Source organism: Hypanus sabinus, chromosome 2 (genome assembly GCF_030144855.1).
Source record: "Hypanus sabinus isolate sHypSab1 chromosome 2, sHypSab1.hap1, whole genome shotgun sequence".
NCBI lineage: Eukaryota > Metazoa > Chordata > Chondrichthyes > Myliobatiformes > Dasyatidae > Hypanus > Hypanus sabinus.
The window spans coordinates 84,471,693-84,489,506 of NC_082707.1; the positions used below are offsets into that span (position 1 = coordinate 84,471,693).

Sequence of the window (17,814 nt, forward strand, 5' to 3'; positions counted from 1 at the left end):
TATATGTGTGTTGGGGAGTGGATGTTGCATTGGAAAGAGTTTGTTTGGTATCATCAAATGCCCTGGTCATGTCCACTAGCCAGTCAAGCACATGATTTGGGGTGTTGCCTTTAAGTACTCCATACAGGGGGAGCATGAGTTCAGCAGCTTGTGATTTTCCCTATTTTTCTTAATTATTTTTTTAAGCCCTTCATGTCTGATGTAGTTTTTAAACAATGGGATAAACTGAGTATTAAATGTTTCTAGGATCTGTTTGTTGGAGGAAGTCTTTCTTCGTTCAAACAACTGTCAACTAAATATAGTTTTTCAATATAGTTTTTTGATATTTACAAATTAGAGACTTTTTGCGATCTCAATTATATACATTTCCTAAAAGTCTGATAAGAACATTAGATGAAATTCTTAATTTGAAACCTTTTTATAATGGTTCAATATCTATTATTTATGATATGTTGATGGGAATGAGAAATGATTCTTTAGAAAAAATCAATCTTAGGGAACAAGATTTTCAGACTTCAATTTCTGAAGAAACTTGAAATGAAATTTTAAACTAGTTAATACTTCTTCATTCTGTGCCCGTCATTCCCTCCTACAATTTAAAGTGGTCCATAGGGCTTATATGACCAAGGATAAGCTATCTCGTTTTTATATGGATATATCGCCCTACTATAATGGGTGTAATAATGGAGAAGCTTCATTCATTCATATGTTTTGGACATGCCGAAGTCTTGAAAAATATTGGAAGGATATATTCCAAACTTTTTCTGTACTTTTTAAAGTGAATTTTAAGCCTAACCCTTTGACCACCTTATTTGGTATTGTTGGAGGGAAAGATATCATTTTGAAGACATCTGATTTACACATTCTGGCTTTTATCTCTCTTATGGCTAGGAGGGCGCTCTTGCTTAAAGGAAGGATGCTGCTCCGCCTAATCACGCTCAGTGGTTACAGGATGTTATGGCATGCTTAAATTTAGAAAAGATTCATTGTTCAATTTCTGAATCTAACCAAGATTTTCAAATTTGTGGGGACCGTTTTTGAATTAGTTTGAAAACCTTTGATTTCCCGTTAAAGTACAAATACTGGTTAATAGCATATTTCACTACCTGATAAGATTTTTTTTCCCCTATTTTTCTCTTTACCAAACAGCTTCGGCTTTGGTAGTGGGTATAGATTTTTTTTCTATATGTATAAAAGATTATTCATATCTCAACATATGAATTAATCTAATCTACATGAATAAAGGGTACGGAGTTCGTCAGTGTGATTCAAATATAATGTATTTGTTAATATTATATCTTTTGTTTTATAATATGCATTTTCTTGAAATCTGTATTCCTATGTAGAAATTAATAAAAATATTGAAAAAGAAAGCAGCTTGCAAAATGAAGAGGTGATAGAAATTAACTATACCTAAAAACTCCTGTAGTTTTTTAGTCATCCAGACATGTGGGGAATCCTTACAAGTGGCAACTTTTGATGGGAGGGGTATCACACCTTTGTGGAGATGCAATGTTGTGAAAGTCAGTAGTTGACAACCCAAACTGGTATTTAGCAGGGTTAATAATCAACCCGTATTGGTTTAAGCACTTGAAAGTTGTGCAGAGATGAGACACGTGTTTGGATTTGGATGCACTGGAGACAAATATGTCATCCAGGTAAACAAAAAAGAAAAACTATGTCTTAATACAGAGCCCATCAGCCGTTGAAAAGTCTGTGCTGCAATTTTCAGCTCAAATGACATGTGCAGAAACTCAGAGGCAAAACAGGGTTATCACAGCCATTTTGGGAATGTCCTCTGAGCACACTGGCACCTGATTGTTGCCTGAGCAGCATCGCACTCTATGGACACCACAATAAACTGCAACTGCCCTTCAAATCCCTGGAGGAGGAATTCAAAGTTACAAGAGCCAGAGAAGTGATACAGTACAGGGACTCAAGTGATCCGAAGGTGGCTAGAGCAGAGATCCAAGTGAGGACTGGCAGGAAGTGGAGGGCAGAGGAAGCTGATCAGGAAGCAGAGGAAAGGCTGCATCACAGGAGGCTGGTGGGAGTGGTCACAGGAGGCAGAGCTGGGCTAGGATCCTTTCCAACTCCCCAAATGGACACCATCAGGGGGATGGAAAGGCGCAATCTAGTTCAGGAGGAGGTGAGAGCAGCAGTGGAGGAGAGGAGAACCTGCAAGGCAGTGGGAATGAAGCAACAGGGAGCTTGGACAAGATGGGAGAATACGGTGGAGAGGAAAGTGACCTGGGCTGAGCTTTGGAAAGCCGAGCCACACCGCATCCAATTTCTCATCCAGGCAGTGTATGATGTGCTTCCAAGCTCATCAAACCTGCACACATGGGGCAAAGCAGAGTCATCAGCATGTCCACTGTGTTCCAAGCAAGGAACCCTGGAGCACATCCTCAGTAGCTGCACAAGGGCACTTGGTTAGAGACGGTACTAATGGAGGCATGATCAGGTCCTGAAGACCATCGCTGAAGCCATCAACGCAGGAGTGGAGTGGGTGAAGCAGTCCCAACCCTCCAAACAGACCATTGCCTTTGTAAGAGCTGGGATCAGCCAATACCTGCCAAAAGAACATCGGCAGGTATCCTGACCTCTGCAAGAGACTGGCAGCTGTTGGTGGACCTTGAAAGGCAGCTGAGGTTCCCCAACCATATTGCAGCCACCACCCTGCGACCAGACATTGTCCTTGTGTCTGAGTCTACGAAGCAGGTGGTGATGCTGGAGCTGACAGTCCCATGGGAAGATCACTTGGAAGAGGTCTTTGAAAGGAAGCTATCTAAGTATGCAGGACTGGTCAGCAACTGCCAGCAGGCTGGATGGAGAGCAAGATGTCTCCTAGTGGATGTTGGTTGCAGGGCATTCGCAGCCCTTTGCTTAGCCAGAGCCTACAGCAATTTGGGCATCGAGGGAGAGAGGCAGAGGAGAGCCATCCGCAGCACCACCGATGCGGCAGAGAGGGCCTCAAGGTGGCTGTGGCTGAAGAGAGGGGAGCCATGGAGTCATGTTATAGCTAGCCATCTGGACACAAGCTGGGGTCTGATCAGCCCCAGCTGGGTCACCTGGAGAAGGGTGTATGATGTTGAAAGACCCGAAACACCCGATGATTCCAGGAACATCACTGATGATGTGTCCAGAAGCATCAGTAGATGTATGCACACAGCGGGCCTCAGCTTGTACAAACCAGTCAATTGCATTTTGCTCCCAAAACTCTGGTGGTTTCAAAGCAACTACGTTAGTCACCATGGTCAATAATTTCAAAATCTTCCTAGAGCGCAGGCATCTCCAATGTATGTTTGTAGGTTTTCGCGAATAACATGGTGTGAGGTATTTTATGTTTAAGAGAAACCGTAACAACTCGTTTATTGTAACCCAAAGCACTAAACACAAATGCATTAAAAGCACTTCACATAATTATGTCATCATGTCAGACCCGCAACTCAATGTCAGTATTTATGAATTATGTACGTTTCCACCAATTACATTACCCTTCACAGGTTTGTGCTTACATCTGAAGATGTGAAAATCAGGTGAGTAAAAGCAGTTAGCCAATTGAGTTTATAAATAGAGATGTAGAATGCAAAAGCCTGTCTTATTATGCTGACTCTGCTTAACTTTGACAACCTTAATGAGAAAACTAAATTAAAATCCAGGCACCATACAGAAGAAAGGACATAAAGGCTTTGGAGAACTTACAGAAATTTACCAGAAAAGTTTCAGTGCAAGAGAATAGTTACACAAATAGACTGGAAACATGGAAGCTACTTTCCTGAATAGCAAGGCTTGAAAGAGGTTTAATGAAATTGTTTAAAATCAGGAAGGATTTAAAGATAATAAATGTGTCTCATGGTGGCTAATGGGCTGATAACTGGGAACACACTTTTGTGATTAGTAAGAAACTGGCAGCAAGTTGAAAAAATCTTTTTTTTAAATTCAATGAGCGGTTCACTTTGAAAGGCATTTGGATGATATTGTCCGTTACAGTGATTGAAACCAATTTAATACTAGCTCGTAGAAGGAAAGTTAGGTAAACATTGGATAAAATTAGAGCATTTTCAAGTTTGCAAAATATCATGGCCCTTACTGGAACTTAATCAGTATTCTAGTCTATAGTAAAAATTCTGGTTGAAACTCAAAGTCATAGTCTGTCCTCTGGTTTGGGACTTGAAGATGGAAGTTCCAGAGTTTAGTCTTATTTGGAAAACAGGTTCACCTTGAATTATTTCAGCATTGGCGAGGAAATATGTGAACACTTGTTACACAAGTGGAAAATGACAAAGAAACCCAGGCAGCTATAACAAAAAGGTTCATATCGTATATTCTAAACATAAATGCTTAGTAGCATTGGCTTAGCATCTGTCCAGCTGGCCTCATCTAAAGCCATTGAGTAGATCAGCATCAGCTTACAGTGCTGACCTGCTGCTCAAGTAGCCATAAACAAAGAGATGAATCGAACTTGCACTACAAAGTGGACCATGTGTACAACCCACTTCATCAGTATCACCAAATACACAACAGTTTACCTTCTTCCTGTCCTTACTTTCAGATACTTTTCCATGATAAAGCCATATGATTTCAGATACTCATTTTTGTCCAGCTGAGAATTGAAAATCAGAGGGTTAATCAGAGGCTAAAGTTAATCAAAGGATTTAATAGGATATACCTGGATAAATTATTTATAATTATGGAATATCAAAAATTAAAAGATATAACTTTAGGAAAATCTCTTATAAATCTAAAGGAATTCCATTGAAATATTTGTTAGAATAGTTTAAAGTATGTTTGTTATCGAAGTATGTATACATTACGCAACCTTGAGATTCTTCTCCTTCGAGGCAGCTACAAAACAAAGAATCCAAAAGAAACACATTTAAAAAAAGACCTTCAAACATCCAGAGAGGGAAAGAAACAAACAAAAGTAAGCAAACAGCATTCAGACCTGAAGCTTTAGGAAAAACACAGAGCCAGATGTCACTGCAGACGGAGCAGGCCACAGCTAGGGCGGGGTAAACATCGCAGAGCAATGAGTAGAACTGGCCCATCCCTCACCTCTGGTCCCAACACCCTGACCATTTCAATCTAGCCCAGCACTTAAATCATCCAAACACTGGGCCATTCCTTGCTCTCAGACTGCTGTGGGGCCTGGACCCCACTGCCATGATTTGGCCCATTAAATTGATGAAACATTGGGTCTTTCTTCACTCTTGGGGATGCCTCGGCCCTGCCTCTGCCTCCACGTGCCTTGTACTCATTTTACTCGAGCTTCCTCGTCTGCTCGCCTCAACTTTGACTCACCTCTCTATTGTTAGTGGTGATTGTTATTAATAAATTATATAGCTGTTTTTGTTGTTTTGTTTGCTGTTATAGTCATTGGGCATCACTGATGCCATCTTAAACTGGAATATAACATGTTATCATCAGCTGGAAGAGAAGCTTGAATTTGCATGGAAAAAGTAGAAGAATTTATAAATAAAGATATAAAGATTTGCTGGTGGGAAGTTTTTGAAAAGAGGCATTGACCAATTGGACTGTATGATTCATTTGTTGTTGTCGGTTGATAAGCAGGAAAATTCTGAAATTGGTAATTTAATTGTTAATGGGTGATGTAAAAATGATAGAGGTGGTTCACAGGAGAGTGAAAATGATGTAATTTGTAAATGAAACGTGGAACATGGACAGAAAAAAAGACCTAAAGCTGAGCCAAAGAAGTAGATTTGATATTATGGTTTACTCTGTGGAGACTCTAGCTTGCATGTTATTGCTTTCTGTATTGTGTTGGTGATTGGAAGTGGTTGGTAGGTAAGGTTATCTGTATTTCATTTGCATGTCCTGTGCGCCTGGTTTCAAAGGGTGTGATATTGTATCTAGATGTGAATTAACTCTAATTTCAGTTACAAATGCCGAGGTTTCAATCTCCACAGGCTATTATAAAAGAAGGTCTTCTAATGAAACAGACAAGTTCATTTCAGCGCTGGAAAAGAAGATACTTCAAGCTCCGAGGGCGGATACTGTACTATGCAAAGAATTCAAAGGTAAGACAAATGCAGAATTTTCATTGTGGTTGAATAGTAGCAGGAATGACATTATCTCAGTGTAACTGACTATGTGATGTCGTTGTTTTGTCAGAAGTTTTTTTGTTTTGCATTATCTGTGAGCTTTATTCCAAAAAGTAAATTCTGGGAACTGACAAAAGTATATCAGATGAGGTTTTTAAATGCTGTCCTTGAGGAAATAAAGCAATTTGAAATACTAGTGAATAACCTTGGTATTTGAAAACATCATCAACAGTGACAAAGAGGAGGGAAGGGACTGGCATGAGCCTATGGTCAAAAGGAGGGGTGGAAGGAGAGTTAATGTTATACACATGCAGGTGGGAATTTAGTATTTATGAGGAAGGACTACAGTTTTGAGTTCTTCTCCCACAGGAGTGGGAGGGGTAGGGTGGCAGGGAGTTTACCCCTCAACAAATATGAACCAGCAGAGTGTCATGTGAGTGGCTGAGGGTGGGGAAATGTATAGAATGTAGAGGAAACATCTGTAACAGATTGAAAGTTATCGAATGGTTCATTGTAAATAATTTTATTTTTGAATTGTGTATTTTGTTTAAAAAAAATTATGTTGTTGATGTACCAAGAGGTAACATAGATCAATGGACAGTTGGGTGAATCAAAAGAACTTGATCTACACAGGGAAATTTTGGTTTTGGTCAAGTTTAGATAGATGAGGAAAAGAATCCAAAGCTATCATTTATTTGGAATTTAAAATTGATTGTTAATTTGACAAGTGAAGTGAATATTCATGTTAACCTGTTGTTTTAATAATCCAGATTACTTACGGGTTGTCAGTGAGGGAAAAGACGAAGGGTCTCGGCCTGAAACGTCAACTGTATTTCTCCCTATAGATGTTGCCTGGCCTGTTGCGTTCCACCAGCATTTTGTGTGTGTGACAGTGAGGGAGTTAGTTAATTAGAAGGAAATGTAAAATCAAAAGCATGGGGTATTTGCTGAACTTAAAAACGGGGTACATTATAATCTTTTTTTCTTAAATGTAATGCTTTTTAGCTAGCCAGGTTGAAAAGTACCAGGCAGGGAAACTAAGGGTAGAAGTTTATTGTGAACTGCCTTTAGGATCCAATTAGCAAATAGTTATCTTTTGTTAGAAGTGTGTAAAGGTTTGGCAATGTTGGCAGGTTGTTATCAGCAGAGGAAAATTGAAGGCTTCCTTGAGGGTCTTGGGAAAATCATTCCTTCTCCTGTTTCACAAGGAGTGAACTAAAAGTATTTTGCTTTATTGAACCATAGAGCCCTGTTATACCCATTTTCTCTGTGCAACTGGTAGCCGATTGTTAAGTTTATATCAGGATTCAATTTGCATGCAGCACTTCAACCCTGTCATAAAAGTGAGCATGTACAAAGGTTGAGGCCTAGTATTTACTATCCTGCTGTCATAGGATGATTATTTTTGAGGCTGATCACAAACAAGAGAAAACCTGCAGATGCTGGAAATCGAAGCAACATACACAAAATGCTGGAGGAATTCAGCAGGCCAGGGAGCATCTATGGAAAAGAGTACAAACAACGTTTCGGTACAAGGCCCTTCTGCGGTATATCTTGACCTTTGCACATTAGATCTCTCTGTGATTCCTTCTGTTCATTAGTTTGTACTGCTTTTGAATACATTCCGCAATGGTTTTGTTCTTTTTTTCACACTCCTCTTGGAATGAAGTCTTTGACTAAGACGAAAGAACTGTAAACATTGCTATCATATCTATTTCCATCTTTTCCCCTGTAGCAAGTTCAGGCACCTGCCATTCTCTCCAAAAAAAAAGCCTTGTAAATCTCCCATAATACTTTCCCCTCACCTTAAAGCTCTGTCCTCAAGTATTTGACTGGGAAAAAAGGTTCTTCACTTTCTATCCTATCTATGCCTCTCATAATTTTATATACTTCTTTCAGGCCACTTCTCTGTCTGTGAAATTCCAGAGAAAACAGTCTGATTTTGTTGAATCTCTCTATGTAGCTGATACTTTCTAATCCATGTAACATCTTGGTGGGCCTCTTCTGCACTTTTCCAAAGCCTCTATATTCTTTCTATAATGCAGCAACCAGAACTGCATGCGACTCTCCAAATGTGACCTAACCAAAGTTTTAGCCAGCTGCAGTATGACTTCCTGACTTTTGTACTCATTGTCTCTACCAATGAAGGCAAGAATGCCATATTCCTTCTTTATTGCCCTATCTACTTGTGTTACCACTTTAAGAAAGCTATGTACCCCCAAGATGCATCTGTATACAAATGTCCATAAGGTTCTTGCCATGGACTATATACGTTCCTCTTTCATATGACCTCTGAAAGTGTAACACTTCACGCTTCAGATTATTATCTATCTGTCCTTCTTTGCCCTTATTTCCAACTGTTCCATATCCTTCTGAATCCTTTGGTAGTCTGCTTCACTATCCACAAAACTACCAAATTTTCTGTCTTCTGCAGATTTACTAATTAGCCCATCTAGATTTTTGTGCAAATCATTTACATATACATCATAAACAGATGTCCCACACTCATCATTGTGGAAACCCACTGGTTGCAGACCTCCAGACAGAAAAGTACTCATCCACCACTTCCGTCTGTTTCTATGGTCAAGCCAATTTTAAATCCAGTCTGAATGGGCCCTAATCTTCAAAAATTTCACTAAAGTCCATGTAGGCAATGTCCACAGCCCTGCCCTCATTGACCTTCTTAGTTGCCTACTCAAAACACTCAAATAAATTTGAAAGACATAATCTTCCCTACACAGGGTTGTGCTGACTATCTCCGATAAGTTTCTGCTTTTGCAGATATAAGTAGATCATATTCCTATATTCGGTAGCAATTTACCTACCACTGTTGTAAGACTTATTGGCCTGTAATTTTCTGGTTGTCTCTATTGCCATTTTTAAACAAAGGAACAATATTGGCTGTTTTTTTTTAGGCTCCTACTCTTCACACGTGGCTGAAGAGGGTGCAGAGATCTCTGTCAGGGCCCCAATGATCTATCTCTTGCCTCTCTGAATAACCTAGATAGATCCCACTAGGTCCTGGGGATTTATCCACCTTAATATTCTTTAAAGCACCCAACAGGCTCTCCTCCTTGATATTGACATGCTGTAGAATAGCAGCATACTTGTCTGATCTCACGATCCTTCGTCATTCTCCTTGAAGAATGCTAATATAAATCACTTGTTTTGCATCTTGCCAACTTCCTCTGCTTCCAGGCATAACTTCCCTCTTCTGTCTGTCAGTGGTTCAGCACTCTCCCTAGTTACTTTCTTATTTTTAATGTGTCTTGGGATTGTCTAATTATATTTGTCAAGGACGCTTCATGGCCCCTTTTAGACTTTCTGGTTCTTTCCTACTTCTAATATTTCTTGAGGGGCATGTACAATTGCAGCTTCTTAAAGCCTTAAATACAGTATGCTTTTTCCTTTTTGAATATATTTGCAATGACCCTTGTCATCCAAGTTCCTGAACTTTGCTGTCCTTATCGTTCTCCTTCATGGCAAAAATTTAAACTTTCTGACCAGCTAACCTTTAAACTTCGCCCACATGTTCGATGTAGACTTGCACAGTAACAGCAGCTCCAGGCCTGTTCTCCCCAGCTCGTAGCTCATACTCTTGTAATTAGCCTTATCCAATGTAGCACTTTCTCCTAGGTCCAGTCTTATCCTTATCCATAGCCATCTGAAAACTTACAGAGTTATAATCATTGTCCTGGTATTTCTGGAATAAAAACAGAAAATGATGGATATGCTTAACCATGTCAGTGACATTTGTGAAAAGAGAAACAGTAAATATTTAAGATCACTGAAGGTTGATCAGTGTTTCCCAAACTTTTTATTTTTATTTTAACTTTTAATAGATATTTTGTTTTTGGATTCTTGGTGGAATCAGCTGGACGCTGCTACCTAGTTGCTTTACTAAATTGTTATTTTTACTTGTATTCAGGTTGTGACAATGGATAGGCAGTTCAATAGTGGTGAGACGCAAGTAATCAGAATCAGGTTTAATATCACCAGCATATGATGTAAAATTTGTAAACTTTGTGGCAACAGTACAATGTAATATATAATAAATATAGAAAACACTAGATTGCAGCAAAGTATATTAAATAGTTAAGTTAAAATAAATAGTGCAAAAGGCAGAAATAATGAAAAAAAGTGGTGAGGTGATGTTCATGGGTGGAATATCCATTTAGAAATTGGATGGTAGAAGTGAAGAAGCTGTTCCTGAATCATTGAGTGTGTGCTTCAGACTTCTGTACCCTCTTCCTGACAGTAACATCGAGAAGAGGGCATGTCCTTAGTGGTGGGACTCCTTAATGAAGGTTGCCGCCTTCCTGAAGCACTGCACCTTGGATACTACGGAGGCAGGCACTCATGATGAAGCTGATTAATTTTACAGCTTTCTGCAACTTACTTCAATCTTGTGCAGTAGCCACCTAGCCCCCCCCCCATACCAGGCATCGTGTTCTCACTCCATACCTACGCATGGCACTTTCCAGGAGTTATCACCAGATAGTAATCTGGACTGTAGAATGCTGAGACTAAATTGTAGTGAGGTTTAATTTCCAGGAGTTTCATGAAAGCCAAAAATTACAAGGTAGAAGATAAAGATTTGATCTCCTTTCATCAGCAGTGCCAGCTATTCCAAAAAGTCTTCTTTCTCTTCCTCATTCATTTACCTTGTGTTAATTATCCTCTACTTCACATGCTTTGGTTTGTATTCAGCTGCTGCTCAATCTTCAATTTCCACAGCCAATGTGCAAAGTAATCTAATTTTGTAAAAGCCTGTTACAAATAGAGTTCTCAGCTGAATGATAGGAGCTGCAAACAAAGCAGGGATTACTGCTCGAAATAAATTCACTCCTTTGGCATGGTGCTTTTGTCACTCCCAATCCTAATATGGTGCACTGTGCAGTGCTTTTAGAAAATCCAATAGAAAACAATTTGTGGTGCATTCAATTACGTTATTATTACTAAGAAACAGATTTGTTCTGAGCCACTGATTCTGAATTGGTCATTCTTGGACTGGAACAGTTGTCTACGTTACTGTTATACTCTGCAGTCATGAGAAATGTTTAAGAATGACATATACTGGAAAATTCTTTTCTGTGTGTTTAGTGCCATCTACAAATTCACACGGTATAAATTTAGCTTTCCAGCTCGCAGGGCCAAAGGCCTCAATCATTTGGCAGCTATCTAAAGACAAACAAAAAATGTAGTTTACTCAAGCAGGAAGTGGTTGGGACGGAGAGTACTTTAACTCAGATTCTACTGTTCTCATTCCCAATCTAACAGTTTTCAGGGTAATATTTGATGCTAGGGTCTTCCTCTGTTTATTATATGTTTTATTATTTATCGTTATATCCATTGGAACAAGATTCTCCTTTCTCCCAGGAAGTCCATCAACAAGGTGATGTAGCTAACATATTAGCTCTTCCCTCCTCCTTCCCCCAAATTAAAGTACTCATTGGAGGCACAGTCCCTTCCCATATCACTCACTGATCTTTATAACATAGAACAGAATGGGCTTCTATTCCTTCAGTAATCTCGCTGTAAAATATTTATGGATTAGAGTACCTCACTGATCTCTCAGTAATGTGACGATGAATCAGTTTTCCCTCTCATCCCTCTAAAGCTAACTAAGTATCAGGTAATCTGTTTCTGCCCCCCCCCCCCCCCCCAGGCCCTGTTGTAAAAGAGGAAGTATTAAGGTGTTTATCTGTTTGAAGGTAGGTATGTAATTTGGGGCAGATTAAATATATCCCAGGCTGTGAGAAAAGTACAGAGGCTTTGAATAGAAATTTTCACTCCACCCTAGCTTCAGGAGTAGTGCTAATGATTGGAAATGCCAGTAATACTGCTGGTATTTTTTTTAAAGGGAGGAAGAGACAAACCGTTTAAAGGGGAAGGTGAACATGATCAGTAGACAAATATTGGAATCCATTTGAAGAGATATTATAAAACTTCATTTGGAAAGAACTGAGAAGATTTGTTAAAGAAATGAAATTTTTGAATCAACACATAGGTTGATGCTATCAGTGCATTTGATGTGGTCTGCATTGATTTTTGCAAGTCTGCTTGACAAAGTCTCATCCAAATAAACTCCGCTGTTCCAAATTAGCTCAGTGGCACAAAGAGGAGGATAATGGTCAGTGGATTTTTTTTTTGACTGAATGCCTCTATATCAGCTGTTTGCTTTTTGTAATGTGTAATAATGATTTAGACCTAAATGTAGGAAGCATGTTAACGAAGCCAGCTGGAGATACATGAAAAAAAGGCCAAGTGGTTGATAGTGAGCAGAAAGCTTTAGATTGCTGGTAGGAGGCAGATTTGGGATTTGGGCAGATGAAATTTCATAGGAGGCACTGCATTTGGGAAGGTGCAGCAAAGCAAAGGAAATCAGTAAATCGGATAGATAATGGTTTAGAGAAATAGAGAGTCTTGCAGTATACAGTATGTCCACAGAGTATTGCAGACTGCTGGACAGGTCAAAAGTGGCTAAAAAGGATACGGGATTATTTCTATTATTAGCCAAAGCATAAAATATAAGAGCAGGGATAATATCAGAGAATCGTATACAGTTCTGCTTCAGATGCCCTGTCCTGCACCTTGTGCTCCATCTAATGATGAGCCGGTGGTCTCTGTGTTGGCCTCACCAGTTACTTAAGTGCACACAGAATTAGAATGGAAGAAAGTCATCCTCAATCTTGCGCCCCTGCAGATTTCTTTCTTTTTTAAAGATATTTTTTATCTGGACCTGGTGATTAACTTATTTTTAAAGCTGATAATACCCTTAATTATTATTCTTCTACAACTGGGCTGGGGAGTGGTTCAACTATATGCTTTTTTTTAGAGATATTAGGTAAAGGCTGGAGATCTGCAAGCAATTCTTGTCACCACATTACAGGAAAGCTGTAATTGCACAGGAGAGGGTGCAGAGGAGATCAATGGCAATGCACCAAGACTGGAAAATTGTAGCTATGTGGAAATATTAGATATCAACGAGGAAATATTCTTTAGCCAAGGGAATGCTTAATTGAGGATTATGCTACACAGCATAATTAAGAAGATCCAGTTTCTTTAACTGAAGAGCCAAAAACAAGCCATAATATTATCATAGTGCCTTCATTTTCACTGCTGTCTCTAAGGAATTTGTACGTTCTCCCCATGAGTGCGTGAGTTTCCTCATGGTGCACCAGTTTCCTCACACATTCCAAAGATGTGCGGGCTTATACAGTAGGATAATCAGTCACATGAATGTTATTGGGCAGGAGGGGCCTATTGCTGTGCTGTATCTCTAAATTAAAAAAAACAGGTGGCACAGGTTTGAAGTACTAGATAAGAGATTAGAGGGAAACTGATGAATGAGTTTTTACACCTGGCATGGTTCTGAAATTCACCGCCTGAAAAGTCGGTGGGAGGCAGAAGCCCTCGATACCTTTAAACAGTGCTTGGATGTGAAGAGCTTTGACCAAGGATTAATGCTGGGAGGTGGAATCTGGCCAGGTTGTTCTTTGACAACAGATGTGGGCACAACAGATCTCCTGTATCATAACATTTCCATGATTCCATGATTGATTTCTGCAAAGTATCTTTTAGATTGGATCCTCCCACTGCTCTAAGGGGACTGTGGGGTCAAGCGACCCCATTAATCACATTGCTGTGTGGTATTGGTCCAGTTTTACAACTCAGCAAGCTTTGATGTAACATAGGGCACACTGCTTCCAATAATCTTCTTGTATTTTTTTTCTTCTTCTAGTCCATCATATTTGATGAGGTCGATTTAACGGATGCCAGTGTTGCAGAATCCAGCACGAAAAATGTTAACAACAGTTTTACAGTGAGTAGCTCAGAAATGAATGAAGAAATGAAATCAAGAATTGGGCTCCATGTATTGTTGTAACTGAGTAGATTTTGTTAATTATACACGCATATAGGGCAATTACTTATTAAACCAGTTGTTACAATAATTTACATTTATTTTGTATTTTTAATTAACAAAAATGGAACACTGGATAATTTTGATAGTTTTAATTTGTTATAACTATAATGATTCTGCTTGATTTTACACTAATTAGTGATCTTCCATGCTACATCCCATAATCCTCTGATGTCTCAGAGCTAAATAAGAATTTCTAAAGTGCATCCATTGTCATAATTTCAGGAGAAGTGCTGTAGATATAATTTGTGCAGGAAAGATCCTACAAATAGTGAAAATATGAAGAAGCTGATAATCTGTTTAACCAAAGTTAGTTAAGGCATAAATATTGGCAAGAACTGCTCTTAATTAGCCCTGAACTATCTTAAAGAATTATTTTTACTGTGATACTAACTCTATTTCTTGCTTTTATTTAATTGTCCTAGTCTATAAATTCTATTGTACAAGGGAGAATTGAGCACAAGTTCATAATTATGACAATCTGTTGCATATTGTTTCATCTTAAGACTCTGAGGGTTTGGGGAGATCAGGTGTTATGAATTACGATATGAAAAAATTGCAAGGTTAAAAGTTTACTGATGTTACATGAAATGAGCTAGAATGTTGGGCAAAAGGTTTATAGAGACTATCTGCAACAGTAAAGAGGTGATTGTTGGATATTGATTAATAGGCAAGAGGGGGTGACAGGAATTGCATTTACTGGGCTAAACTGTATAAGTGGAATGATTATAGAGAAAGGTCTCAGAAGAATTTGGGCTTTTAATTTGATATATAGGGATACTAAAACTGAGAAGTTAGTGCTTTTTGGCATTAAAACAGTAAGAGCAATCTTCTTAATAGTATTTTAAAAAAAAACAAAATTTCCAAATCCCAGAACCATGCTTGCAGGCTCCCTTAAAGATAACCCTCTTTAAGGAACGTTGAACAATAGTGGTAGAAATTCCTGAGTTTGTAACAGCCTTTCTCACAAGTCTAAACTTCGGAAGTAATCTTTACGGAGTGATCATACAATGCAACCAGTGAGTGGTAGCAAAGGATGAGTACATGTTATGCAGTGATGGAAGGATACATGGCTGCGTTCTCCCAAGGGAGCAGGAGATCCATCACAGGGACCTGAGATCAGTGGAGCTAGGGCTCGGTGTCCTTGTTCAAAGTCTTCATGGTAGAAGTTTGTCAACAAAATGTCTATAAGGGAGTGAGGGCCCTCTGTGAGTGCCAGCATTGAGGGGGGTGGTTCTGCCTCTATAGACAAATGCACAATTGGCACTTACCAAAAATGGAAGGTTCCTCACTTTTCAGCAGTTAGTAATTTGTTCAGGAGAGACTGCCTGCCAAGATTCTGATGCAAATTTTCCAAGAGCAAAGAGAATGGCAACTTTGACTTTAAGAGAATTGCAAGCACTGTTTGTTGATTGAGTTTTATCAAGCAAACTAAAATCAAGGTCGGTACTTCTCTCAAAATCCAATTCAAGGTTAGTCTCATTCAGAAACATTTCCTGAGGACCTGACCTTGCAGATTTTTTGTGATGATATATGAAGCATATAAGGTTTAGTCATTCACACTGTTGCAGGAATTGAGAATAGTTTGGTAAGCAAAATGGGATACCTACAATTTTTGACAAGTCCAACTATTACATTCACTCAAGAAGAGGCATGTCATTCATAGAGGACATAAATGCCTTACAGACACCTCCAAGATAATCATCTCTGCATGTCATCATTTCTGTCAAATGTCGTTTCTTTTCACTCATCTCTTTACTGATGAACATGGTGTCATTTCATTTTTTGAACAATTTCTTTACAAGTTTGTGACCATTTTATTTTCAAGGTAGTGTATATGGATTCCAGCAAGGCATTTAACAAGGTACCTCATACAAGGCTTATTGAGAAAGTAAGGAGGCATGGGATCCTAGGGGTAATTGCTTTGTGGATTCAGAACTGGCTTGCCCACAGAAGGCAAATGATGGTTGTAGATGGTTATATTCTGCATGGAGGCTGGTGACCAGTGGTGTGCCTCAGGGATCTGTTTTGGGCTCCCAACCTTTTGTGATTTTTATAAATGACCTGGATGAAGAAGTGAAGGGATGGGTTAGTAAATTTGCTGCTGACGCAAAGGTTGGAGGTGTTCTGGATAGTATGGAGGGCTGTCCGAGGTTACAGTGGGACATTGATGGGATGCAAAACTGGACTGAGAAGTGGCAGATTGAGTTCAATCCAGGTAAGTTTGAGGTGGTTCATTTTGATAGGTCAAATATGATGGCAGAATATAGTATTAATGTTGACACTCCTGGCAGTGTGGAGAATCAGAGGGATCTTGGGATCTGAGTCCATAGGACACTCAAAGCTGCTGTGCAGGTTGACGCTGTGGTTAAGAAAGCATACAGTGCATTGGCCTTCATCAATTGTGGGATTGAGTTTAAGAGCCAAGAGGTAATGTTGCAGCTGTATAGGACCCTGGTCAGACCCCACTTGGAGTACTGTGCTCAGTTCTGTTTGCCTCACTACAGGAAGGATGTGGAAGCCATAGAAAGGGTGCAGAGGAGATTTACAAGGATGTTGCCTGGATTGGGGAGCATGCTTTATGAGAATAAGTTAAGTGAACTTGGCCTTTTTGTCTTGGAGCAATGGAGGATGAGAGTTGACCTAATATAGGTGTATAAGATGATGAGAGGCATTGATTGTGTGGATAGACAGAGGTTTTTTCCCAGGGTTCAAATGGCTAGCACAAAAGGGCACAGTTAGTTTTAAGGTGCTTGGAAGTAGCTACAGAGGAGATATCAGGGGTAAGTTTTTTACTCAGAGAGTGGTGTGTGCGTGGAATGGGCTGACGACAGTGGTGGTGGAGGCGTATACGATATAGTTTCTTTTAAGAAACTGCTGGACAGGTATATGGAGCTCAGAAAAATAGAGGGCTATGGGTAACCCTAGGTAATTTCTCAGGTAAGGAGATGTTCAGCATAGTTTTGTGGGCCGAAGGGCCTGTATTGTGCTGTAGGTTTTTCTATGTTTGTAAAACCTGCTGAAACCACCGAGGCATTTGGTGACTGACATTCTGTTTGCGCCAATTTATTGTGGTTTTTCTGACAGAGAGCTGTGCATCATTCTGCCTGTATCTGCTTGTGAGATGTGGTTAAAGCCAGCCAGATTCGAACTCAGGACAATTTGCCTCGAAGTCTGGTGCAGATGCCACTACACCACTGGCTGGCTAATGAAATGCTGTGCACATATATTAATGTTCCATGATTTGTTTACGTGCACACCCAGATTCTGTGCACGTTCGGTGTCTTGCCATTTCAAAAATACTTCACAATGCTATTTTTAACTAAAGTAGGTGACTTCATTTTTTCCACATTATACTCCTTGCGTCCTGTCCTTGCCCATTCACTCTGATGCACTGTATCCCCTTGAAATCTGCTTTCATATTGAATAACATGTTTCAATTTTTATATAAAATTCCATCATCATCTACAACAGAGTTCTGCCTTACAACTCAGCTCAGCGCGGGTTTCAACATCATCAGCTGTTTAGACAGCAACAGAAAGTACAGGTAGTCCCCGAATTACAAACGTTCGACTTACGGACAACTTGTACTTATGGACCGAAGAAGGAGAACGCCATTCACCATTTTAAGTCGGATCGTGATGCCGTCCGCCATTTTAAGTCATTGCCGTTGACCCTGTGTTGAGTGTTTAACTTTGTATTTGACTTAAATTTTTCTTAGTAAGATTCATCCTGACCCCGCCTGCCCCCCCCCCCCCTCCATTCCGGTTGGCTGGTGGCGCAGTGACATCAGTGCTGGGCTGGAGAATGGAGGTTCTCGAGTTC

At 39.6% G+C, this 17,814-nt stretch overlaps 1 protein-coding gene across 4 annotated transcripts in view; it reads left to right on the top strand.

Moving 5' to 3' along the window:
* LOC132380406 (diacylglycerol kinase delta-like) overlaps positions 1-17,814 on the top strand; it is a 166,743-nt gene that overhangs the window by 37,532 nt on the left and 111,397 nt on the right. For all 4 annotated transcript variants that reach the window (XM_059949167.1, XM_059949190.1, XM_059949175.1 and 1 more), the window contains exons 2-3: positions 5,931-6,041; positions 13,810-13,890. In XM_059949167.1, coding sequence (XP_059805150.1) covers positions 5,931-6,041; positions 13,810-13,890 — 192 coding nt within the window. The remainder of the gene's footprint in view (positions 1-5,930; positions 6,042-13,809; positions 13,891-17,814) is intronic.